This window comes from Entelurus aequoreus, linkage group LG11 (assembly GCF_033978785.1).
Source record: "Entelurus aequoreus isolate RoL-2023_Sb linkage group LG11, RoL_Eaeq_v1.1, whole genome shotgun sequence".
NCBI lineage: Eukaryota > Metazoa > Chordata > Actinopteri > Syngnathiformes > Syngnathidae > Entelurus > Entelurus aequoreus.
Genome location: NC_084741.1, coordinates 51,329,967 through 51,357,592, shown reverse-complemented (window position 1 = coordinate 51,357,592; position 27,626 = coordinate 51,329,967). Strand labels below are relative to the sequence as shown.

Sequence of the window (27,626 nt, the reverse complement as noted above, 5' to 3'; positions counted from 1 at the left end):
TTTGGATTAAAGTCAAATGGAACTCTCCAGAACTTTCTACAATGTTGTGAAGGAGTTGTTCATAACACAAATTAGCCAGGTAGTGCACTCAGAAAGGTTGGAACCCCTGATATTTATTAATGTATTAAATGTGGTAATACATAATGTTAGGGACTGTAAGGCAATTTCAGCTTTCTATCTATTAACAATATACAATTGTACATGTGCTTTAGGACATGAATGAGCTCAAAAATGAAATGTATAAGTAAAATAAAAGGCAACAAAATCCTTTTTTCTGCTTCTTCCGGGTCGTCACAGTATAGTTCTGAACTCATCAAAAATGAAACTGGGCACGTGGGCTTCAGCTACCTTTTGAACACAGAGGAAAAATAGAAACAGAACAAATTACAATACAACCGACCTCCTTTACTGTGAAAATATAAATGCTATGCATTTATTCACAACATAAATGAAACATTTTTCATTTGGAATGTATACCTTGCGGGACAGTTTTGTGTATTTGATGTAGTCTTCCAGGAACATGAGCGCTCCCACCACATCAGAGGGCATGTCAGGGATCTTCTGGCTATAATTGGGGCGAAACAGAAAATGATGACAACTTATTAAGAGGCATTGACTGCATTCATTTACAATTATGATTCAAAGCTAATCAAATCATTATAAAACAATACAGATTATGTTAACTTGGGTATCTTTTTTCGGCCTGGTTACCTCGTGCACTGTTCCATGATAGAGCGGATGAATTGACCAATTAGGGCCAAGAATTGCTGCGTGTATCTGGAGTGAAACTGCTTGAGGAGGGTGAGAAGACCGAGTACTAAGGGAGGCCAGTCAACTGGGTCAGTGGATTTTCTGCAGGTCATTCCTGGTAAAAGTACAAAACATTCAATTTGCATGTGCTTTTGGCCAATATCCTTCTTCTTCTGGCTCTAAACAGAGGCGGACGCTCCCTCTCCCACTCCCTTATCTCTCCTGCTTTGGCTCTTTGTTTCGTCTCGTCTTGTCTTAACTTTCGAAGAACCTCTCTTTTGCATTGTTTTTCGAAACATAAAATATGGAATTTCTAAACTGGTCTCTCAACAAAATTGACAGGATCTTCACGGCGAGAAGCTCAGTTCCCTAGGGAACTGCCTGTCCTGAAGAAATGTTTGCTGCTGGATACATGAGGGGCTCTTGGGTAAAGTAGAGAGTCGTGTGCCAGGCGATTCTTTCGTTTGAAGACATTGAAGATGTCTATCTATTCGGAACTGTAATAACAGGTCATCAGCTGATTGGATTGAGCGTTGTTCTGGTTAATCGACAAATTCGAAGACGATGGCAGCCATTCAAGGAGCCCAGATGGCGCATTCTGAACAGACGGTAATAAGGCGGGTCGAAGATGGTCTGTAAAACATTATTTATGAACATTTTTGACCAAAGCACCATTACATGTTATGTAAACCACAAGGAAGTGTTTTGAATGTAGAAAAAAACCATAATATGGCTTCTTTAAGATGACACAGGCTTTGTGAAAGGAAAACTCCTTCCAACAGAGTGAGCATAATACTCTTCCATCATTTTTTTATACTCTAATTTTTTATTAGTGTCTTCCATATTGACTTGTTTAGTTCTGCAGCCTGTCACTACCACATCAACCGCCCATTTGTGCATGAATGATGATAACTAATACTTGGAATAACTGCCCAAAATCTCTTGCCAGAGACTTTACAGGTATTTTGAGTCATTCTGTGCTGCAGATGGTTTAGCAGCATTAACCATTTTAATCACAATATTAATTTTGACAGGCCGAACTACCATATGTAAAAACAACGGTAGGTAACATGCTTTGCTATTTTTTTCAACAGATATTTTGGACAAATGTTGCCATTTTTGAGAGAAAAAGATGCATGTGTGAAATGTTGCACTCTTTTAAAATTTACTCACAACTAAAACGTACGTTGTGATGAGGGAAGTGGGTGAGAACTAACCTTGGTTTTTGCTGTACTGAAGCTTCGGCAGCTGTGCTATAATGAACAGAAAGTTGATGATGGGGAAGTAAGGGAGGCGCTTTGTGGTAATGTAGATCTGTGAAAGCCAATTAAATAGTCAGAACAATATTTAGGCAAAATCATGAGTATTCATCTCCAAACCTTATTAAGCGGGTTGTGAATACCCGCGGCCTCCAAATGAGCAGTGATGTCATACAGAAGGGTGTTGTCTTCTTTCGGGTAGGGCAGTGATGGGTCTTGGTAGTGGGCTTCAATGTCTGCTAGAAGAGACCTAGCACATATACAGTGAGAAACATAATTTAATAAGAAGCCATAAAGTACAGAACAAAACATGCACAATTTACAAAGCCAGATGAAAGATTCTTCACAGTCACGTGCACAAGCTGTGATACTTAGTATTTTGTTACATGCTGGGTGAGGTGTGAGCACTGGACTGACTTGTTCAGGTTTTCTAAGGCAGCCGCCAGGTGTTTGGAGTCAAACTTGCAGGAGTAGTTCAGCTCATTAGCAATCTGTTGTCGTAGAATTTGCATTTGACCGACCTACATAGTCAACATTGGATTAGGTGTATTCCCTAAACTGTAAAGATAGTAGAATTATATCTAGATGTTTCATTTAGAAACATAGAAGCAAGTACCTTCATGATGGCCTCTAAATATGGCCCCCAGATCTTTTGGGTTTTAGCCAGTGCACTGGCATACACTTTGCTGGCATTACCTACCAGAAGAGAAATGTTTTATTACAGAACCTCCTAACATATACTGTTTTTTTTTTTTTTTACATTTGTATTACCTACCCACGATACCCTGAACCGGGTTGACAGCGCCCAGCATTGCTTTAAAGACCTCCAATGCAGCTTTGTCCTTCAGAATGCTCTTCTGAATCACTGTCAAGAAATTCTAAAGGGATGGGAGAACATTTTAAAAGTCCACACATGTTGGGATGATTGGGATCCTCATACAGCACACAAGCATTCAAGCAATGTACAACAAAATTTAAAGCGTCAAATTCAATTTGTTCGCAACACAGTAGTACCTCAATTTACGAGCTTAATTGGTTCTGTGACGGCACTCTTAAATCAAAACATTTGCATGTCAAATCAATGTCGCCCAGTGAAATCAATTTATTTGGTGCTTGTCCCCACACCCGAAACGGCAAAATTTTCATGTGTAACAGGCTTTTTAAAAAACAAAAACAAAAAAATATTCTATAAAAAACAATACAATCGAATGCAGTACAAACAACTACAGCACTTATATTAAGTCATATAATATTAATGTACAGCATTTACCTTGAAGAGTGGACTTCTACAGTTCTCATTTCAGCTACTTCTCCATCAAACACACCATGAGCAGCATTTCAATATTTTCATGAATAAATGTTCACCATTTAGAAATTATTTTAACATCCTTGGCTCATTGTGCTTCAGTAGGGCACAGATGAGCAGTGCTACACTCCCAACTGTTTTGCAAAGTTAGCAAGTTGCACACTCTGTCATGTTTTTGATAATTTTGTTCTTTAATTCAATGAATATCACTCACTTCTTTCTTTCTCCCTGTGGTTGGAAAACAAAGTTGTGTTTATCTCTCCATAAAAGCTAATGCTAGCATGTAAGAACAGCGGCCTATGCACAAAAACCTGGTTTATGATTTTTTTCACTGCAAAGTTGAGACGTTTCAAGACTGACGTTTACATGGAAATGTGCGGTGGCTCAAGCCAATGTCATGCTTCATGTATGCTATGGATACTTTGGCGACGCACATATGTGGTCATTGGGGTTTTGCCAACATATGATTTCAACAATGTAAGAAAAGATTAAGGCCAGACTTCCAGTCGGCGACAGGATGGAGTAGTCACACTATTCCATGCTCCCGCTAATTTAACTCCTACTATTCTGTATAGCTCGACTGAAAGCAGTAACTGCTGCTAACATTGAATAATACTAATACCTTCTCGCGCTGAATGAGAAAATGTCTAACAGATCTAAGAAGGAGGAGCAAAGGAAGGAGGACTTGGCTCCAAGCACCATCATGGGTACGCTAACAACAATGCTAGTGGACCACACGACTTCTCTCTCGTCTGAGTTTAACTCTGCCTTTTCCAAACTTGACAACAAGCTAGATTGTATTCAGACTCCATTTCTGGATCACCAAAAGCGCCTCTCTTCACTAGAGTTGTATGCCGACGCGACCAGCCAGGATAAGCTGGTCACGGACACCAAGCTAACATCCGTAGCCGAGGAGAACGCTATGCTAAAAGCTAAGCTAATAGACTTGGAGAGCAGAAGTTGTAAGATCAACATAAGAATTGTCGACGTCCCTGAAAACATTGAAGGTCCACACCCAACAAAAATCTTCTCTTAACTGCTTGTCGAGATTTTAGATGAGCACACATTATCGTCGGCCCCGGAGCTAGACCATGCCCACCCCTCGCTAATAGCAAAGCCAGGCCCCGGTGAGAGACCTAGAGCTGTCGTGATATGCTTCCACCGATTCCAGACGATGGAGCTGGTGGTGCGGGAAGCTTGGAAACTCAGAGGCAAACTCAAGTACAAGGACTCACCGATCCACATTTTCGAAGACTACTGCCCTGAAGTACTGGAACAGCGGGCCGTAATGAGGTTTCTCTACAGTCTGGGCCTCAAACCAGCCCTTCACTACCGTTAAACTAATGGTTATGACCAAGGATGGAAAGAGACGGCGGCTCGCATCTCTCAAAGACGCCCACGATTTTGTCAAGTCCCACAATCACCGCAGCCAGTGTTGTACAAATGAGTAATCTCTGTCGGTATGGCTTACCTTACAATGCACGGCCGGACAGCGTTAGCTTAGCTCTCTGTAGCCATGTCCGGGGGCTAGACTGGAGGCATCAGCCCTAATAATCAGTATCCGAGCCAGATAGGAGTTCACAATATGTATGACTGCCTGATGCCGAGTCATTGTTTTTTTTCTTATTCTTTCCTTTATTAATGAAGGCCGTGTCTTGTCACGTTTAACCATGTCAACATAACGCTAACTCCAGGCTTGACTGTGAATTTTACATCTGTGTAGTTACTCATTTCATCCACTTTCTTTGTATAACCTTTCAGCTATTATATTATGCCGACATTTCAGATTGAACCTGTCTAATATACAATTATTAGTGTTATTGTTTATACAACTAGTAATATTGCTCATTTTATTTTATTTTGTTGTATTGCCATTCGAATCCTTTTGTCTCCTCTTTAGGTTTTTTTCAATTTATTTTGTTCTATTGTATGTATGTATGTATATATATATATATATATATATATATATATATATATATATATATATATATATATATATATATATATATTTATACATATACAGTACATACATATATATTTACACTGTTGTTTACTTTTTCATTTATCATTATTTGACCTAGCTACTGATTTATTTACTTCATAGTTTGTTACTTTTATTTCCTATCTGTACATTTAAAACAATATGTACGTTTATATGTATATATATAGCACCATATATTTACTTGTATTATTATAATTTATACTTTTTGAGTTGTTTATTATATTTTATTTTTTCTCTCACTGATGTTATCTTAGTATGTGTCGTTGAGGGAATATATTGTAGTTTTGGTGCAATTTAAAATGTTCTGATTCAGTTTAAGCCAAACTCTAATCTGGCTGTGATCCGTGTAAACACATTGTGTAAATTACACAAATTAATTTTATTTTGGGGGTAAGCAGAGTCATCCACCTCTTCTAAAGTTTTACATATCATTGTAGCGACTATCTTTTCAAAGGGATGCAGCACTATGTTTTTTCCGGTCCACTCATCTGTTTTAGCCATGCTCATCCATCTTCTTCCTGACCCGACCATTTTTTAAACATTTCAGCCTGTGTTCAGTTCTCTGAGACCACCCACAATGATAGTTCGCTGGAATCACAAGAAACAAGCACCTCCTAATTACTCCTGATTGGGCACACTGTGCAGCGCTCAGCCACGTGGCTACTTTCACCAATTCGATTCACGTATTTATAAGGGGGCGTGGCCTGGGCGTGCCAAGCCACGTAAATATCTGGGATCAATTTCAAGTTGATTGCGATTTAAAAAAGAAATGAGTTTGGATTGCTTTAATTTGAATTTTTACTTGCGTATGTAGTGTTTTGGAATTGAACATAAACAATTTTTTTTGTAGGAAATCCACGCAACTCTTATTACATGAGGCTCCAGATTTTTTGGGTGGATCTTACGGGGTTCACTGTAACATTTCCTACGCCAACTAATGGCATGGAAGCTTCTAACTAAAATGTTTGCTTGCAATTTAAAGTGTAACAATTAGCCAAGAGACCGCTTTTATCTCAAATCACTCTTAAGTTGAGATACCACTGTATTTTTACTATAGCTTAATGTGTAGTTACTACTGTTATGAAGGTGCGTTACCTGCAGCTCCCTGACAATCATGAAGCAGAGCAATCGGTCCAGTCCGTTCAAGCCAAATGTACCCAATGAGCTCTGGATCTCTGAAAACAGTCTGTTGTTGGTCACTTCCTGGTGGCTCTTAAGGTCATACCAGGTGTTCATTTGATCAATGTAACATGTAACCCTGGAGAAATAAATACATGAGAGGTTCTATGGACAATAGAGGAAGTATATTTTATTTTTGTAATAACAGGAGACAGACCTAGGATCTGTGATCCGTAGAATCTCTCTGCAGAGACGACCAATGAAGGTGGCAGACTCGTCTACAGAGGGAAACTTGGGAATGGGAATGTGAGTGGATTGGTACACACTTTGCCAGTCTTGGATCTGATCAAGATAAAAAATAATGATCATTTACTGACAATGAAAAGCAAAAAAGTGTTGACCTCCGATTGCTGAATCTAACCTTAGTCCTGAGGAAGCTGTTGCACTCCTGCTCTACATTGTAGTTGATAATTCGGGAGACCTCCTCCTGCCAGATTTTAAGACCGTATATACTGACATAGTCTTGGATGTACTCGAATGATCTGTAGAACCCGTCCATGGTGGCCGCCATGTCTTTTAACTTGGGCATCAACTCACTTGGCTGGGAGAGAGAAACATGAATATGTATACAGCATGTATTATAGTACAGATATAATGCCCTACCTTAGCCTTGGGGTTTAAAATTAACCCCTTGTGCAGAGCATAAGCCACCCTCTTCACCAGCTCTTTCCTGATGCCATCCTCCAGAAGTTGTTTAGGGTCCACCTAAAGCATCACGTTCATGGCAACTCATTGTCTTACAATGTCAAAAGAGGAAGTGATTTATACCATGTAACAAGAAAAAATTACGCACCTTGATAATACCAACTAAAGTGGTCTTCATCATCAAGATCCCCTCAGTGAAAATGGAGATGTCATGGGTGAGTTTAGCCACCTGTAGGGATGATGTAGAAGAACAGTGAACAGTTATTAGAGTAAATGCTACATATGCAGTGTTCTCTCTAAATAGTTATGCTCCCTACTTGACAGATTTTTTATATTATGGAAAGCTCAAATGATTTCAGTTTATCCATAACAATAGTTGTGTTTAAATTAGTCTGCCAATTTGTGTCACAATATTTGTGATGATGAATTTAAAATCGGGGTGGCAGAATAGTTTTCATATTCATATTCCGAGCCCTTTCCTGCTCCGTTACTGATGAGAATGTATTGGAAATGTTCCCTGAATGTGGGGAAATGAGATCCGCCCGGAGTTCCTTAAGGCTCTGGATGCTGTGGGGCTGTCTTGGTTGACAAGACTCTGCATCATTGCGTGGACATCGGGGGCAGTGCCTCTGAATTCGCAAGCGGTGGTGGTGCCTCCTCTCTTTAAGAAAGGGCATCGGAAGGTGTGTTCCAATTATTGTGGGATCACACCCCTCAGCCTTCCTGGTAAGGTCTGTTCAGGTGTAATGGAAAAGGGGGCTACGCCGGATAGTCGAACTTCGAATTCATAAGGAGCAGTGTAGTTTTTGTCCTGGTCGTGGAACTGTGGACCAGCTCTATACTCTCGGCAGGGTCCTTGAGGGTTCATGGGAGTTTGCCCAACCAGTCTGCATAGGTTTTGTGGACATTCAACCGTGTCCCTCAGGAAGTCCTGTGGAGACCGCCTGATTGTGGCGGCCCCCTCCCTATATGATCGGTATCAGAGCTTTTTCAGCATTGTCAATAGTCAGTCGGACACGTTTCCAGTGAGGGTTGGACTATGCCAAGGCTGCCCTTTATCACCGATTCTGTTCATAACTTTTATGAACAGAATTTCTAGGCGCAGTCAGGCCATTGGGTGATCCGGTTTGGTGGCTGTAGAATTAGCTTTCTGCTTTTTGCAGATGATATGGTCCTGATGGCTTCATCTGACCAGGATCTTCAGCTCTCACTGGATCGGTTCGCAGCCAAGTGTGAAGCCACTGTGATGAGAATCAGCACCTCCAAGTCAGAGTCCATGGTTCTCGCCTGTAAAAGGGTGGAGTGCCATCTTCGGGTTGGGGAGAGGATCTTGCCCCAAGTGGAGGAGTTCAAGTACCTTGGAGTCTTGTTCCCGAGTGAGAGAAGAGTGGATCGTACGATCAACAGGTGGATCAACAGGTGGATCAATTCGGCGTCTGAACTACTGCAGACCCTGTATCCACCTGTCATGGTAAAGAAGGAGCTGAGCCGGAAGGCAGAGCTCTCAGTTTACTGGTCGATCTTTGTTCCCATCTCCCCTTATGGTCATGAGCTTTGGGTTATAACCGAAAGGACAAGATCATGGGTATCAGTCAACTAAAATGAGTTTCCTCCAAGGGTGGCAGGACTCTCCCTTAGAGATAGGGTGAGAAGCTCTGTCATTAGGGAGGGGCTCAGAATAAAGTCGCTGCTTCTCCACATCGAGAGAGGCCAGATGAGGTGGTTCGAGCATCTGGTCAGGATGCCCCCTGGACGCCTCCGAGGGGTGGTGTTTAGGGCACCTCTGACCTGTAGGAGGCCACGGGCAAGACCCAGGACACATTAGGGAGATTATGTCTCCGGCTAGCCTGGGAAACGCCTCTGAATCTCCCAGGAGGAGCTGGACGAAGTGGTTGGGGATAGCTAGGAATGTGGGCTTCTCTGCTTAGGCTGCTGCCCACCCGACCCGACCTCGAATAAGCCGAAGAAGATGGCTGGATGGATTGGTTCCCTCAATGTTGCCACTGCCCCCACGGTGAGACGTGTTAGTGCTGGGTAAGGATGTAACGATCTGAAAATTTCATATCACTGTTATCGGGACCAGAATTATCATGGTTATTGTTATCATTGCAGTATTGTTGAATGTGCTCAAAAGGTTAGGGTTACACACACTGAAATATTTTCACCATTATTTTTTTAAATACCTAAAATACACACTGTTGGAAAACCCACTATTTTGCATGTTTTGTGTTTCTTATGCTTCACTGATAGTATTTTAGTCTTAGTAATTGTATCTGTTACATATCCTATGAAGTGAGACTTACACTGTTACAATGTCTATTTCTCAGATGATAAACTTGTATGATGACTGCAATAGGCTGATAGCAACCTAACCTACCCGCCCCTCCCCCCCAACCCCCTCCACATCCCACCCCCCGGATTGTAAATAATTCAATGTATATACTTTGATGATTAACTTGTATGATGACTGTATTATGCTGATAGTATATATTTGTACCATGAATTGATTAACGTGGACCCCGACTTAAACAAGTTGAAAAACTTATTCGGGTGTTATCATTTACCATTTCAACAAAATCAATCAATGTTTTAATGGCTAAGTTTTAATTATTTTAAATATTCCAAACGACCCTGAAAGGGACAAGCGGTAGAAAATGGATGGATGGATGGTTTGTACTGTAGCACTTTAAGATTTATTTAAATGAAATTTGAGGAACAAACAAAATCTATTATTTATTATTTCTGGCAGGCGTTGTGGCGTCCTATTCTGTTCAGCAATCTTTGAACGCACCGTAAAAACACCTATGTCTCGTATTTGTCTGAGTTTGGAACGATCACTCTGTTCTAAGAGAGCACAGCTTCTAGGTTCAATATACACAAGTGAATATTTTAGTTGCATAGACAGCGATGTGTTTATAGAAGTTTAGATTGGGGTATGTTGTTTTCTTAACAGGAAAATCCATCCATCCATCCATTTTCTACCGCTTATTCCCTTATTGCTTTTATGTTAGCATTTAAGATAGCAAGCTGGTGCCAGTCAATCTGTGAGTTTATCAAAATGCAGTTTTCAATCACGGTTTTTCTATTTTTTTAATTTAGAAAAGTAATACTAACCTTCGGGAACTTCACCCCTTATTATCTTATTATCTTACTACAGTTCATCAAAACATCCCTTGTGCTTGTAAACAGTTGAGCTATAGCATCTAATGGTTATTGTGTCTGATACCGTATGTGTCGGGAAGATATGCAAATGTATGTTTTAATTATGTTACATTTATTATTTCGCACAAAAAAAATATTATTTAAGAATTTATTTCACAATAATTGATTTATTACAAAATATTCATTAAATTAAATTCAAGTTTGATTCGAAAAGTATAACGATTATTCCACATTAATGAAAAAAAGTGTGAAATTGTTTTTGTAATGGTGGAGGAGGGCCTCAAAATAAAATTCTGCTTAGGGCCTCAATATAGCCAACTTTTCAACTTCTTTCTTTTTTTTGGTGTCTTCTTGTCTTTTACATAAGAGCGCTAGTGTGACTGTCTGAGAGTTATATTGATTATGCTGTATATAATCATCTTGAAGCCGCACTTTGAATAATTCAGCTTTTGATTCTACAAAGCAGATGTGACATGTGTGAGGCTGTTATAAACTAATGAGGTTCTTTACTTCATAGCGTGCCCCCAGCTGGGAGTAGTCTTTCAGTTTGTCCTTGTCCAGCCGTGTGGGCACCTCGATGATGTCATGGATCTGAAGCTTGATGATTTTGGCCAGAGAGGTGAACATGCTCTCCGGGATGATCTGCAGTACCTGCAAACAAAAAGACAGCTCAACACCAAACTAGCCCAGCAATCTACTTTAGTGTAAAGGGAAGCAGTAATGAAGCTTGGAATAAAAAAGTTTAAAAATATTAAACTTATGTTTGTCAGTTACTAATTAAAAAGAACAATGTAACGTAAGCTTTTTATCCTGGCAATCATAAAATATAGCACCTTCCTGACATAGGCCACCAATTCCCCAGAGTAGAACTGGGAAACGCTTAGAAGGTCAGCACTGTTGGCCTGGTTGATGCGCAGCAATGGGAGATCCAAAGCAGAAGCTAACTGGTTACAAACACATGCACGCACACACACACACGTGCACACACACACACACACACACACACACACACACACACACACACACACACACACACACACACACACACACACACACACACACACACACACACACACACACACAAGTTGGTTTAGAAAGTGTCAACTGTAACTCCTACTTATGCATGCAAGCTGGGAACCACTCACCTTCAGAAAGGTAGCTCGCAATTTAGTGACCATGGATGAGTTTACCCGGATGCTCTCCTGCATAATGGATGTGAAGCTGCAGGGTAAAACGCGAGCGAGGGAGAAACAAGCGTGTTAGAGGAAAAGAAATTGCTGAAATCTGCTCTGCATAACAAATAAAAAACCTGAACAGAAGAGAAAGAAAATCAACACACACATACACAAAGCACCTGTGGTTTGGCACTACTCGCATACTGATAAATCATGTCATAAAGAAAATACAATCAATTATTTATGGAGCTGTTTAGCATATGAAATATATGTTGGGTCTTTGCAGTTCATGGTATTACACTATCATGATACATTTATGATACAGGTTATATTACACAGCAATCCAACAATACATTTGTAAATAATGAACTAAATTGTGTTTTATTGCTGTTTTTTTGTAATTGTCTTTAGTCGTATCTGTTGTAATTTGCCGCTGTGAGTGTCTTTGATAAAATCACAGCGGCAAGAAAAATAATGGCAGGAGTTGACAATGTAAACAGTCAGGAAAAAAAACAGCAAATTTGAAATGTATGGTTGTAACAAGTGGTGTGCCCCACTCTTTAGGACAATGGTAAATGGGTTATATTCACACACTGATGGCAGGGGCTGCCATGCCCTAACCACAACCCATCAGGAGCAAGGGTGAAGTGTCTTGCTCAAGGTCACAACGGAGGTGACTGGGATGGTGGAAGCCAGGGATCGAACCAGGAGCCCTCAGGCTGCTGGTACGGCCGCTCTACCAACCAAGCCACGGCAGTTGTTCTTATGCTTTCTAATACACATACCAAAGTGGTTTAAAACAAAACTAAATAATATCCGATGTATGTATACAGTCATCCCTCGCCACGTCGCGCTTCAAATATTGCGGCTTCACCACGTTGCGATTTTTAAAACATTTTTGTAAAGTATATTCTACAACATGTTTTGCCTAAATTAAGCCTTTTCAAGCATAAACATGGCTAAATGAACTAAAAACACCAACATTAGAGTAGTGATGGTCACTAGATGAGACCAAACCAATCAGAGCATTCTGTTCAGTATCGTGTCCACTAGGGTGGTCCCTATACCAAAATGTATTTCGATACTTTTCAATACTTTTTAAAATAAAGGGGATCATGAAAAAATTTCATTTTTTGCTTCATTTTAACAAAAATATCTTACGATACTTTAAACATATGGCTGTTAATTGCATTCAAAGAACAATTTTGGAAGATTAAAAAAATAAATAAAAGGCATTAAACGCACTGGGTTTTTCTTGTTGCACTCAAAGAACAATTTACAGTTTGATATATTACATATAGCCTTCCATAATCTAGGATTAGGTTAGACTAGAATAGAATAAAAAGCTTTATTGACATTGTATTAAATGATGTATGATTTATGTTTACCACTCTTGGTGTGTGCTTTAGGATGAATAAAATAATTAGTGAATACTAAAAATAATTCAAAGTACACAGATAAGACATGTAGCAGGTAAAACACACATTGTTAAAGATAAAACACAAATTGTAGCAATTTGTAAACAAAATTCCGTAATTTCACTTCTATTAGTTTGCGCAACGTGGCCGATTTGGAGTCTTTTTATTTGGCATCAAGCCTAGCAGCTTGTGTGCGCGTCTACGTATATATATGTGCACAGCAGGGGAGCTAGTTAACTACATAACCTTCAAACTCATTGTGCAGGTCTGGATAATTTTTTTAAAGGGGAACTGCACTTTTTTTGGAATTTTGCCTATCTTTCACAATCATTTTGAAAGACAAGAACACACGTCTTTTTAAAGATGATAACAAAACGCTTGAAAGATGCGGCTCATGGGAGTCACCGTTGTAACCTTCAAAGCTCTCTAAAACAACTTCAAAACCCTCCGGCAACATTTTATATACACACTGCAAGTATATACATGGGTGATTCAAAAATAATACGGCAAAATTATCACTCGATATTTCAAAAATGAAAATCAATAGAAAACTTAGCTTGAACACATGTGTTGTACATAACTTCCAGTATTTATTTCATTCTTTACAAGTGCCCAATATGGCCACTACCGGCAGCACGGACAACATCAAGACGATATGAGAATTCCTCCCGAGCGTGCCCCAGGATGTCGCGATCCACCATGTAATAACACATCGTAGTATGGCGATGTGTTATTACACTAATCCAATCCAATCCAATCCACTTTATTTATATAGCACATTTACACAACAAGAATGTTTCCAAAGTGCTGCACAGCCATGTTAAAAACAATATTAAAAACAATATTAAAAACAATATTATGCTACACCAATGACTGAATAAAAACAAAGAATAAATGAATAGAAAACCAATACAGAGACAATATAAAAAATAAATATGATTAAAAGCGATTTTTAAAGGGTAAAACCAATTAAAACAGTAAAATAGACATAAAAATTTATTAAAAAAAACACACAGGACAACAGAGGACAGAAGACCACACAACTCACGTAGTGTTAAAAGCCAAAGAATAAAAGTGGGTCTTAAGACGAGACTTAAAACACTCCACTGTGGAAGCAGTTTGAACATGGAGGGGCAGAGTGTTCCAGAGTTTAGGGCCGACCACAGAGAAGGCCCTGTCTCCCCTGGTTTTAAGTCTCGTCCTGGGCACCACGAGCTGGAGCTGGCTCTCGGACCTCAGAGCGCGCGCAGGAGTGTAAATTTGGATGAGGTCCGAGATATACTGAGGTGCCAGTCCATGTAAAGCTTTAAAAACAAACAGCAAGGATTTAAAATCAATTCTAAAATGAACAGGGAGCCAGTGCAAACTCCGAAGAATTGGGGTTATATGCTCACGTTTCCTGGCCCCTGTTAAAAGTCGTGCTGCCACGTTCTGGACTAACTGCAACCGGGAGAGAGCTTTTTGGCTAATGCCAGCATAAAGTGCATTGCAGTAGTCCAGGCGACTTGAAATAAAAGCATGCACGACTTGTTCAAAAAGGTTAAAAGATAAAAATGGTTTTACCTTTGCTAAAAGACGAAGATGATAAAAACACGATTTTAAAACGCCATTGACTTGTTTGTGAAATTTAAAATCGCTGTCTATAGTGACGCCAAGGCTGGTGACTTTGGGACGCACATAATTTTGCAATGGTCCCAAGTCAGTGAGGGCCGGACCAAAAACTGAAATTTCCGTTTTTCCCTCATTCATTATTAAAAAATTCTGGGCTAACCAAGCCTTGACATCACATAGACAGTTGAGAAGATAAAGATAGAAAAAGAGTTCCTCAGTGTTCTCTCTTACAATGTTGCCACAGCTTGGTTATTATAAGGGTTACGGAACTCAAATTAAGTGATTCGTAAATAAATGATTTAGAGGTAGATTGCTCCCATTAGCTGCATTGCTAACCACCGAGAACGAGACGATTTTTATATAGTAGAAAAAAGGGCTGCGAATCTTTGGGTGTCCCACGATTCGATTCAATATCGATTCTTGGGGTCACGATTCGATTACAAATCGATTTTTTTTTTTCGATTCAACGCGATTCTCGATTCAAAAACGATATTTTTCCGATTCAAAACAATTCTACCCCAATCTGCTGACATGCAAGCAGAGTAGTAGATTTTTGTAAAAAGCTTTTATAATTGTAAAGGACAATGTCTTATCAACTGGTTGCAATAATGTAAATTTGTTTCAACTATTAAATGAACCAAAAATATGACTTATTTTATTTTTGTGAAAATATTGGACAGTGTGTTATCAAGCTTATGAGATGCGATGTAAGTGTAAGCCACTGTGACACTATTGTTCATTTTTATTTAATTTTTGTATATAAATGTGTAATGATAATGTCAATGAGGGATTTTTAATCACAGCTATGTTGAAATTGTTACTAATATTGATACTGTTGTTGATGAAATTCATTTTTGTTTCACTATTGGATTGTTCTGTGTCGTGTTTGTGTCTCCTCTCAATTGCTCTGTTTATTGCTGTTCTGAGTGTTGCTGGGCCTGGTTTGGTTTTGGAATTGGATTGCATTGTTATGGTATTGCTGTGTATTGTTTTGTTGGATTGATTACTAAAAAAATTGTAAAAATTTAAAAATTAAAAAAAAAAAAAAAAAAAAGATTTTTGAAAAATGAGAATCGATACTGAATCGAACAACGTGAGAATGGCGATTTGAATTTGAATCGATTTTTTCCCACACCCCTAGTAGAAAGTGACTCTCATAATGATTGTGAACGATAGGCGAAATTCCACAAAAACCTAAGTTTAACGCAAAAATGTTAATAATTTAATCATGCCACCTTTGGCGAGGCATGTTTTAAAGCAGTGCTTGCAGCGTGACGCATACGTGTTTAAAGCGTCACCTTGATCGATAGTTTTGAAGCTCAAATACCTCCATATTGCGCTTCACGCACCCTGTTTATTAACCAGTAGAATTGACTTTATTTGCCATTTTTCCCCCCCACGGCGTTTCTCCTTGTGCGCTCTGTGAGTGTGTGCCCGTTGACGCACTCAACTTGCTCCTTGGCTCTGTATGTCACCGCAGCAGGGCAACATGTGGATGAAAAAATGTACCGGTATTTTTCAAAGGCAGTATAGTGCTGTTTTCAATTCATTAGTACTGCGGTAATTTAATAGTACCGGTATACCGTCCACTGACTGGCCCAGCCTCAGGAAGCATTACTATTGGATTAAAAGAGTGTGAATCTTACTGAATGTTGTTATTTCATCTCTAGAAGGCTCTCATAATGTTAAAAATAAGTATTTAGAAGGTGTGAAACAGGTTTTTTTATGCTTAGCAAAAATGTGTTTATTGCAGTCACGTCCGAAACCAATTTACGGCTATGAACAAGGGACTGTATTCCAAAATACTGTCTCGCTGTAGTAACAGTAGATTCTGCATTTATTCTATAAAAACCCAAAAATTGCATATTTTATACATACAATTATGCACTGCAGTGCTGACAAACAACTTTAAATCCAATATATAAAAGAATACAATACAATTACCAGAGCGTGCCTACCTGTCTATGATCTGCCAGGCATAAGACAAATCTCCGACTATCTGCATCGTGATGAGGACCTCTTCCTTAATGTTGATTGTGCGAATCATTTGGTGCAGGAATTTTCTTGTGTCTGCCAGGAACTGACAGACCTGCAGGTTCGACTCTAACTGATGAAACTCCTGAACCTAAAGACCAAACGAAGAACATAAGATATATATATATATATAGGCTTATGTGAGTAATTTGTCCATGAAAACATAATAATAGCCCTGAGAAGCATAAAGATGATTTTGTTACATCAACATTAGTAAGAACTTTGCTTCACTAGAAAGTTATTGAGTACTGTATAGATACATTTACTATTCCAATAATCAAACAGAATATGGCAAAGAAACTCAAAGAAAAACATTGTTGAATTATTCTACTTAATGTTAAGGCTGAACTTGCTCACCTCGACAAGAGCCTGTATGAGCTGGACCGTCTTCCTCCCAGCAGCTGTTGAGTCCTCATAATTTAAAGATTCAATCTGTTTTGAGATTTCTCTGAACCAGGCTTGGAGGTTTTCTGTGAGGGTGACATACAGTCTAATGGTGTATACAAAGGAGGTGTGCGAGAAATGTCAAGCGTCCATGTTTAAATCTAAGCCAAACATGCGTTGCAATCCTGACTACAGAACTCACCGTTTTTCTCCACTCTTGTCAGCGGTTTAACACCTGAGAAGACTTCGGCCAGCTCAGTCATTCTCTCTGATCCCTCCTTCTTGTAGCTCTCCCATTTGATTTGTTTCTCTGACAGCATCTGCTTGAACATCTGGAGGAGGGGCCACACAGATGTGGAGTGGATGAGGAAGGATTAGTCAGATGAGATGATGATAATGAGAAGATTCAATTTGTGTCCTCTCCTAATGACTGAATGTCTGGCCATATGCTGCCCCCGCAGTGTGTTAATAAACAACAGAGGGGGCACCACAAAGCAGCTTGCGGCGATCGATCCGACATTTTTCTGACATCGCTCGCTGAAAAGATGCATGAGGACTGACATAACAAGAGATACATTAATAATTAAAAAGCCATTTATACAAGTAATGCGTAATTACAGTCACAGTGCTTTATTCTGACAAGTGGCAACCCAATGAAAATGGACTTGGCTGGCATTCATTTTATTCTCAACCCTAAGCCACTCGCACATCATTTTTGCTTTGTGACTTATGATAAACTCTCACCTCTTTCAGCATGAACTCCAGCTGGGCTGTGTCGAGCAGGAGCTGAAAGAGGATCTTAGGATTGTACTTGGAGTCATTGGTCACTTGGTCTTTGATTTGGCGCAGTCTCTTGTTGTTCGGGTCATAGGCTGTAAGACATTGACCAAGAATTAGTGTTGTCAAGAGATTAACAAAAATGAGCAGTTAATTCATTTGGATTTGGATTTAATTTCTCTAATGACTATCTTTATTTAATCTCACCTAAAAAATTTAGAGAAAAGCCTTCAATGTGAAGTATTTTCTAGTGCTGTCAAGCGATTAAAAATATTAGTGATTAATTCATTTGCATATATAATTAATCTAATTAATCCACTTTTTAATCTTGCCTCAATAAAACGCAGAGAAAAGCCCTCAATTTGAGGTACTTTCTAGTGCTGTCAAGCTATTACAAAACGAGTGGTCAAGTAATTTGAATCTGTAATTAATTATTTTAATTATTCGCTGTTTTAATCTCACATAAAAATGCAGAGAAAAGCCCTCAATTTGAGATATTTTTCTAGTGCTTTCAAGGGATTAAAAAATGTGTGATTAATTAATTGGGATCTGTAATTAATCAATATAATTAATGTATTTTTATTCTCACCTAAAAATACAGAGAAAAACCCTCAACTTGAGGTAGTTTCATATAAATGTATTACATTATGATAAAGATAGATATGTAACAAAATAAAGTAGCTTTATAAAGTCAATTGTTGTTTTAATAGATTTGAACAGATGCAGTCTGTTTTATCTACTAAAATAAAACATCAGACCAATATAAAAAGCTGATGTTAACACATCAAAAACAGGAAGAACACTTTTCTTAGCAAAAAGTATTGGATGTAGAACTGGTTGATTGTCCTCTGCTTCAGATAATATAAAATAAATAAAAGAGACATGAATCACATCGCTAGCATATGTTACCAATAGTGGTTTAGGAGAACACATTTAACAAATATGACATATGACACGAGTGGGCGATTACAACAATATCCTCTTCCATATAACTGTGTTCTAATTTTATATACAATGCACACATCATTGTACAAGTAAAATATCACTATATTGCTGTCTTATAATAGAATGAAGTCACCACACACCCGGAAATGATGCCGTTTCTCCATAACTCAAGTAGTAGATGGATGCGTGTTGCACTAAAAAGCAACAACATTGTCTTGTCTATGCCAAAATTAAAACTTATACAAACCATAAACACAATTCTGGCATGTATTTAATTTTTTGTGAACATTTTTCAAAATGTATTAGATATGATTCATCCTGTCCCCATTATTTAAAGTAGCTAACAACACTAGCCAAGTCTAGTGACAAGTGTGAGACCTCTTTTTCGTAGTGGCTACATTTTTTTGTACCCCATAGCGGTAGTGTTGCTCAGTCAGGCACAAGTAGAGGGCGAGATAACTCACATACAGAGACAGTAACGTTAGATTAAAAACCCCAACGCGCTAAATTAGTGAATCGCAATATTTTGACACCCCTCTAAACAATACAATATCAAATTATTTTTCAAAAACGCCATATGAGTATCCATTTTTAAGCAATCTTGGAATATCTTGGATGTTGGCCAAAGGTCGGAAGGTAAAAGGGAGTTTCTTACCTGACTCTGCAGAGTGCAGCATTAGCCAGCGAATAGCAACGTTGCAGTTCCTTAGACAGTTTAACAGTTTGGGAATGTTGTCTAAAATGATCTCCTCCCGAAGGAAACCTTCCTTCAGCAACTGCTGCACCTGAGGCCGCAGACTCTCCATGCTTGTGGCATAACGGCTCGCCTAAACACATGTCAGTCATTACAGTTCAGTTCAACTAGATGTTAGAAAGCCCAGTGACATTCGTCGATGACAACATACTTCCCTACCTGTATTCACACATTGGGGAGAACGAGGTTGGTTGTCACGCTAATCAAGTTTGCCCCCAGAGGGCGATGTCCCTCAATTTATGGTGTTGAAATGTAGGGAATTGGGATCAAAGCTGGCAGACATGGTCTTCTTTGGCAAGCTGGCTGAGCTTGATGTAAGAGGACCTTTTTGTGTTTTTCATGGGAAGTTATAAATACTCAGCTCTTCAGTATTTTTTGTTTTAGTCTTTTGTATAATGTTACTTTTAAAAAATGTAAAGGGAACGTATAGTTATTAGTAGGGGTGTGGGAACGCGATTCTCACGTTGTGCGATTCAGAATCGATTCTCATTTTTAAAAAATAATAATAATAATAATAATTAAAAAATAATAAACATTTTAAAAATATATATATATTTTTTTTAATCTTTTTTTTTTATTTTTTTTATTATTATTATTTTTTTTTTTTAAATTAATCAATCCAACAAAACAATACACAGCAATACCATAACAATGCAATCAAATTCCAAAACCAAACCCGACCCAGCAACACTCAGAACTGCAATAAACAGAGCAATTGAGAGGAGACACAAACACGGCAGAACAAAACAAAAGTAGTGAAACAAAAATGAATATTATCAACAACAGTATCAATATTAGTTACAATTTCAACATAGCAGTGATTAAAAATCCCTCATTGACATTATCATTAGACATTTATAAAAATTAAAATAAATTAACAATAGTGTCACAGTGGCTTACACTTGCATCGCATCTCATAAGCTTGACAACACACTGTGTCCAATATTTTCACAAAGATAAAATAAGTCATATTTTGGTTCATTTAATAGTTAAAACAAATTTACATTATTGCAATCAGTTGATAAAACATTGTCCTTTACAATTATAAAAGCTTTTTACAAAAATCTACTACTCTGCTTGCATGTCAGCAGACTGGGGTAGATCCTGCTGAAATCCTATGTATTGAATGAATAGAGAATCCTTTTGAATCGGGAAAAAAAAACGTTTTTGAATCGAGAATCGTGTTGAATTGAAAAAAAATCGATTTTGAATCGAATCGTGACCCCAAGAATCGATATTGAATCGAATCGTGGGACACCCAAAGATTCACAGCCCTAGTTATTAGCGAGCTAACTAGTTGCTGCACGATTATTAGCCTTGAGCCTAACAAAAAAACAGTTGGGGTTGGTTGTCACATTCTCCGGGGTTAAAATGTCCTTCCTGTTCTTGTTTCTTGCTTATTTTGTTGTGTTAAGATTCATTGAGTTATGTATTTGTCAACTTGATGATGCAAATAAACTTTCAAATTTAGTTCTGCATTTGCCATTTTTAAAAATTCCTCTTAAAATAACATAGTGACAACCACCCCATTCACAGGGATGGTTGTCACTATGTGTCAGATATAGGGATGTTCTGATCAGGGTTTTATGCTGTCGATTCCGATACCGATCATCTATAAGTGAAATCGGCCAATACCAACACTGATCACATGTATTAATTGCAAAACTTTTTTTACATTATTTTTGATCAATGCTATTGACAGTTTAACAACATCAACACAATAGTTAAACCAATTATTTATTCTGTTTTGTTACATACAATTTTTTCAGCAAAACAAAGTTAATAGTACACGATAACTAAACAAAAGCAAAAACTACCATCTATTACTCTTTTATATCATTTGGTTTTTAGTCTCAAAGTCCTCCTGTGGCCAGTGAATTATTCCCTGAATCTGTAAACATTAACAAAAAAAAAAACTTTTTTTTTTTTTTTTTAAATAAAACTGTATATCTAAGCCAGTGTTTTTCAACTACTGTGCCGCGGCACACTGTGCCATGAGATATTGTCTGGTGTGCTGTGGGAAATTATGCAACTTCACCTAATTGGTCCAAAAAATATTTTTTGCAAATCAATGATTCCATCCATCCATCCATTTTCCCCTTTCGGGGTTGTGGGGGTTGCTTGAGCCTATCTCAGCTACATTCGGGCGGAAGGTGGGGTACACCCTGGACAAGTCGCAAATCAATAATTATAATCTCCAAATAATGTGCCGTTGCTTAGTGTCTGTGCTGTGTAAAACTTGGCAGGGTAACCACGTAATACTCCATGTCAGTAGGTGGCAGCAGGTAGTTAATTGCTTTGTAAAAGTCGGAATGTGTCCGGTGAGACGAGGGTGGTTTGCTGTGATCCCAACAGGACCACAAAGGGAGGCAGTGTGCAGGTAAAAAGTAAACCAAAAATGAACAAAAGGGAAAGGGAAAGGAAAAGGCAACGGCTATGCAAAACGAAAGTATAACTGAACTGGCTACAAAGTAAACAGAAACAGAATGCTGCACGACAGCAAAAACTTACGGCGTCCACAAAGTACATCCGCACATGACATGACAATCAACAATGTCCACACAAAGAAGGATAACAACAACGTAAGTAGCCTTGCTTGCACAACACAAAGCAAGTGCGCGGAATAGCGCTCAAAGGAAGACATGAAACTGCTACAGGAAAACACAAACAAAACAGGGAGGGCCACCAAAATAACAGCGCAAGACAAGAACTAAAGCACTACACACAGGAAAACGCCAAAAAACTCAAAATAAGGCACGACGACCTGGTGGAGTTTCATTTTTTAACGTTTTCTGCTGGTGGTGTGCCTCCAGAATTTTTAATGAAAAAAATGTGCTTTGTGTCAAAAAAGGTTGAAAAACACTGATCTAAGCAATCTAATGTCAATCATATACTGATATCACTCTTGGTATCGACACCACCAATATATGGATCGATACGCCGTCCTTTTATGTGTCGTGTACTGACTGTGAGAATGCTGACACACCAACAGTTGATGTTATAGTATCCTCTCTCTAGACTAGTTAATCTACTGGTTCATTACATATTAATAGCTGCTTAGTGTGTGCTGTAACACGGTTCCATCTGCACTTCTTAAAGTTTACTAAGCACTAATTTCTTCTATTGTTTCTAGCGAGGTTAGCAGCTAGTTTAGCGATTAGCGTGCCTGCTCCTGGCTTGTTCTCAGTGTGTAACATGTTTAGCCTCAGCCTCCAGTGATAATGTTACAACCAATCCAGTTCTCCCCTACAGCTGAATTTGAACGGATGAACCATCTTTATGACAATATATAATTGAATTTGCCAGTGCATAAATATAATTGAATATGTGAAGAACATCGTTGGTGTTGTTGTACCTGCTCTTTGATGTTAGCAGATTCCAAAGTGTAGTTAAGAGCAATTTTTGCAGCTTTGTAAGGTTCCCAGGCCTCCACCAGATTCACTGTGATCCCCATGTATATACTGATAACCTGGAATGTAGATTAGGGATTAGTGTCAATAAATGATTATGATGTTTCACTTCTTTTTACTGTGCAGATCATGTCTTATATAATTGCTCCAGAGTCCTACCCAGTTGTCAGGGAAATACTTGTCCACTATCTCACGCATTTTGGCCTGCTGGGTTTGAAGTATGGATGGGCTGAAGTAAAGGCAAACATACAGCATGGCGGCCTGGTTAGCCAGCGCTGTACTACGATGTTCTGGTAGAGGGTAGGCAGACACCTTTAGAGGTGAAAAAAGAGAGAACGACTTTAGAACAGACCAACCTCAAATATCTCCAATCACTAACACTTCCATGTTTCTGACTTGGTTGTATAGATCATCAGAGCGCAGTCTTCCGATGACCATGCTAATAAAGGTGTCACTGATGGGAACCCTCTGAAAGTAGCTCTCTGGGTAGTTGGCCGGTCGCTTGGCACCGGGCTGGCTGGAGAAACCGGTGCTGCGTAGGAGTTTGCAGATGTCATCCATGTTGGAGTCTGCTGAAGACCTTGCAGCACTGAAGAAAAAAATACATGTGGAGGATTAAAGTGCATTTTTGGGTCATGGAGCTCATGATTTAGTGTATTGCCTGTGGGAGTGCGTGAGATAAGAACCTACCTGTATCGATAATAGGAAACAAGCATTCTCTCCCGAACCTCTCCTTCAATTTTTTGGTCGATAACCAGCAACATCACGCCATACAAGTAGAGAGCCTCACACTGAGTAGGGGAAACAATGCTATGCATCAAATTCTCTTCTTCAGAGTCTTTCCCAATAGTTCTTAAGCTAGCTATGGAAATTTAGGCTGAAAAGAGTTTATTAGATTTTGCAATGTAAACTCAGCTATAAAAATAGTGTAAGTCATCAAGTCATTGTTGCTGTAACTTTACAAAGACTATAAATGTATTGTTCACTAACCAGTAGTTGTTTTCCATCCTCGTTTAGAAGCACAGTCTCAAGAGTTTGCTGAATATAAACACCTTCATGTAGGTCATCCAAGTATCTGGAGAGAAGATGAGTGATGGATGTAGACATTGTGGAGTTTGGGGATTTACAAGAGACCAATCAGGAGTGACATTTAGGCCATTTAATTTGAAACTACTCCATTATCTGCACAATAAAGATTGGCGATATGGCCTAAAATATGTATCGCAATATATATTGAAGCCTCCTGCGATGACAATACATATCACAATATATTATTTGGCATATAAATTATAATTAAAATATTTCAAAACAGGTTAAAAAGGCTCTTAATTTGGCTGCTGGAGTATTTTGTATCATATTGTGTAAGTTCCAGTTGTATTATTTTATCAAAACAAATATTAATCTATTTGCTAATTTACTGTTAATATGTGGTTACTTACTACTTACTCTGATGTAACATGGTTCTTACTACACTTCTGTTAAAATGTAATAAACACTTATTCTTCTGTTGTTTGATACTTTACATTAGTTTTGGGTGATACTGTACTACAAATTTGGGTATTGGTCATACCAATGCTGATACTTAAATGCTGATACATCATTGAATAATTACATTTTGATCACAACTATAATCAGACAAAAACACAAGATGGAGATGTAACAATATAAATACATATTTTTATATTTTCGTTATTATTATTTCCTTATGCCCTTTTATTTTGATCAAAATAAATTAAAAAGTTCAAAATAACTTCAGCAAAAACTACTGTTGCCTCTGATTTAAATTAGGGATGTTCCGATCAGGGTTTTATGCTGCCGATTCCATAATTGAGATCGGCTGATACCAATACCATTAACTGTACATTTTAAATGTATTTATGGTGAATGCCATCGACAGTTTAACAATATCAACACAATATTTAAACCAGTTAATTATTTCATTTATATGAGTGTAATATGTTCAGCCTTATCCTGCAGTGATCATGGTACTTGATAATTATACTTAAGATACAAAGAAGTGAGCGGCTCCACACTGTGTATGGAGACACATAATTAGCTGCTAGCTACTGGTGGGCCGGGGGACCAAAAATAATTACAGTGTCAGCCAGAGGGGATGGGTGTTTTGTGATAGGCATTAAAATGCATTGTTCGGCAATAGCGATTGTGAAAATGGGCCAATACTGTTTGGTGGCCGATCGATCGGCATATCCCTGATTTAAATCATTTGGTTTTTGCCCTTAAAGCTCTCCCGTGCCATGGAACGTATTTCCTGATTGAGTAAACAATAACAAAAACGACCAAAACAGTTTTTGTGATAGTATAAAATGTCGATCTAATCACTGTATTATCGACTATTTCCAGATAATTAGTATCTTTACTGTCACTATATGTATTGATTCCCTCCTGCCCTCCTTGTTTACATTCAAGAGCTCTAGCTTAGCCGTTAGCATGACATATTGTATCTTTCTACCATGTGCAGTGTAGCATGTTTAGCTATTCCTCGTTCTCCAGTGATAACAATACTTTTAAGAAACATAGTATATCTGCCGCATTGGAGGTTAGGATTAGTGACTCGGGCTGTGGAGGGACATTAGCTGCTTGCCTTCGCCATCGTACATCGTCTATAACGCAGAATAAACTGTAATTGTAAACGTACAATAAATTGTAAACTGCAAAACACATTTCACAATCATGATTTAGAAAAAGCTGTAAAATCTAACGACTAAGTGCAATTTTACCTGTTTAGATCCACTATGTATTTATGTACGCTTTCAAAAGCTAGGTAGAATCTCGAAAGAATCTCAATATTGTTCTCTCTAAACTCTTCATCCAGGTCCTGAAGTTCGGGTTTGGCCTCGAGCTTCCCCTCATAATACTCCGGGCCCTGGGGAAGGATGATTAGTTTGCATGTGAAAAAAGAACAACAGGTAATTAACACAATCCTTGGCAATTACTGTACTGTAGTCAAATATGTTTCTGATAAACCAAATAGGCCCACTCAAGAGGCTATACATACTTTAAAGTAGCTGAAGTCACAAATAATGTCTCCATATTTCAGCTGCTCAGTCTTGTCTTTGAGCCTGAAAACTGCAGGAATGAAATCTGAGAGACGCAGGAGCTCAGCAATGATGGCATTTCCCCTGGAGACTATCCTGAGGATTGCCTGGCCGCACAAGTTGTTCTCTGCCAAGAAGTCCACCATAGTGGCTGAAGAGGAGGAGCCACACCTGTGGACAGGTAGACAGGATATTTGAATGCAGTACTAAATCACCTAGCAAGGATAGAGTGTCCGCCCTGAGATTGGTATGTTGTGAGTTCAAACCCGAGTCATACCAAAGACTGTAAAAATGGGACACATTACCTCCCTGCTTGACACTCAGCAGTGTTTGAATTGGGGGTTAAATCACCAAAAATGATTCCCGGGGGCGGCCACCGCTGCTGCTCACTGCTCCCCTCACCTCCCAGGGGGTGATCAAGGGTGATGGGTCAAATGCAGAGAATAATTTCACCACACCTAGTGTGTGTGTGACATTCATTGGTACTTTAACTTTAACTTTTTAACAATACACATTGCTGAGTAGTGTGTATTACATGTAACTACAAATATGACGATTTCCCTCTATGGTGGTACTGTAGACAGGGGTATCGAATGTATGAATTCAACACATTATTTGTCATAATTTTTCTAGCAAGCTTTAATTACATGCAACCCTGTGCTTATCTAAACTCGTTCCCTAAACACAAGTATGTAAAGTAAATGTAACATAGTCGTAGCATAGCTAGTCCTTCATTGTCATGCTAATGTTAGCACATACTGTATGTTCATACTCTTATTCTCATTGCCGTTTAATGCTGCAAATACAAACACAGACGCAAACTAATCGTAGACCACGTACCTTTGTATGTGTTCGTGGTTCAATACAAATTGACATATAACGTCGTAATGTTTAATTAGAACTTGTCCCTTCGATATTTTTTCTTCACTGTTTACTTCCTCATGACCAACCACGTGACTCCGCCGCTGGGTGCGTTTGATTCATCACACACAGCGCGCAGGAAACGAACAAACAAATGTGGGGTGTCGTTTTCACGAGAAATGTTGATATTTGGTAAATGTCCAATTATTACAACATGTATTGTGGACAAATTATACATGCTGAAACCTATTGATATTCGGTGGGTTAGAGGTTCAACTCTATTTAAGCGGGTTCTATTGGAAATTCACCGGTAGATCCGTTAGATGGCGAAAGAGATTCACTCACTGTGTCCTCGCTTGCTTATTTCTTGCTCCCTGATATCACTTACTGACAGTATTTTGCTTGCGTGAATTAAGTTATGATAATATTTCAAATTAAATTAATCACAAAGGTCACGTGTGTTAAATTTAGAATATAAACTGTCAATCATTCATACGCTGTGCACCAAATTGCGCATGCGCATTGAGGTAACATAATAATTTGATACGGTGGCCGAGAGGGGGAGAATCTATTCGATGTCCAAACGCTTTAACACAGAGGTTGTGGGTGAGGGCCGACATCCGGGCAACTGAGCTACATACGGGTTCTTCGAGCCATAGCAACCAGACTGGCGTTGAAAACAAACCGTTGCCATTACTCTTTAACCTGTCGACCTACGCTGGTTAAACCCGTCATTCTGCCTCCAAAATGCCGAAAAACTGTGTTGTTTTTTATTGTGCTAACAAACAAAGGTTGTATTTTGTTCTGCCAAAGCGTGATAAAAGCCCACAGAGACGAGACAAATGGCTCGCAGCTTTACACTGGGAAAACGAGGACGGTTCTCACTGGAGTCCCCCAA

General features: G+C 38.7%; 1 protein-coding gene across 2 annotated transcripts; it reads right to left on the bottom strand.

The window, feature by feature from the left end:
• Positions 1-83: 83 nt before the first annotated feature.
• washc5 (WASH complex subunit 5) lies at positions 84-27,236 on the bottom strand. 2 transcript variants are annotated; one of them, XM_062063490.1, is made up of 29 exons: positions 27,074-27,236; positions 25,828-26,038; positions 25,550-25,695; positions 23,802-23,886; positions 23,502-23,602; positions 23,208-23,400; positions 22,971-23,123; positions 22,757-22,870; positions 19,303-19,474; positions 17,670-17,797; positions 17,128-17,257; positions 16,899-17,011; positions 16,466-16,632; positions 11,449-11,524; positions 11,137-11,247; positions 10,814-10,954; positions 7,290-7,370; positions 7,100-7,201; positions 6,858-7,037; positions 6,654-6,778; positions 6,413-6,575; positions 2,785-2,887; positions 2,626-2,705; positions 2,427-2,530; positions 2,130-2,259; positions 1,968-2,064; positions 712-865; positions 478-565; positions 84-348 (listed from the first exon to the last, which is right to left on the bottom strand). In XM_062063490.1, exons 2-29 carry the CDS (start codon positions 26,011-26,013, stop codon positions 292-294), a joined length of 3,480 nt encoding a protein of 1,159 aa, XP_061919474.1. In that variant the 5' UTR covers positions 26,014-26,038; positions 27,074-27,236; the 3' UTR covers positions 84-291. The 2 variants fall into 2 exon arrangements, with proteins under 2 accessions (XP_061919474.1, XP_061919472.1); XM_062063488.1 differs by lacking the exon at positions 27,074-27,236 and adding an exon at positions 26,708-26,892.
• Positions 27,237-27,626: the final 390 nt, after the last annotated feature.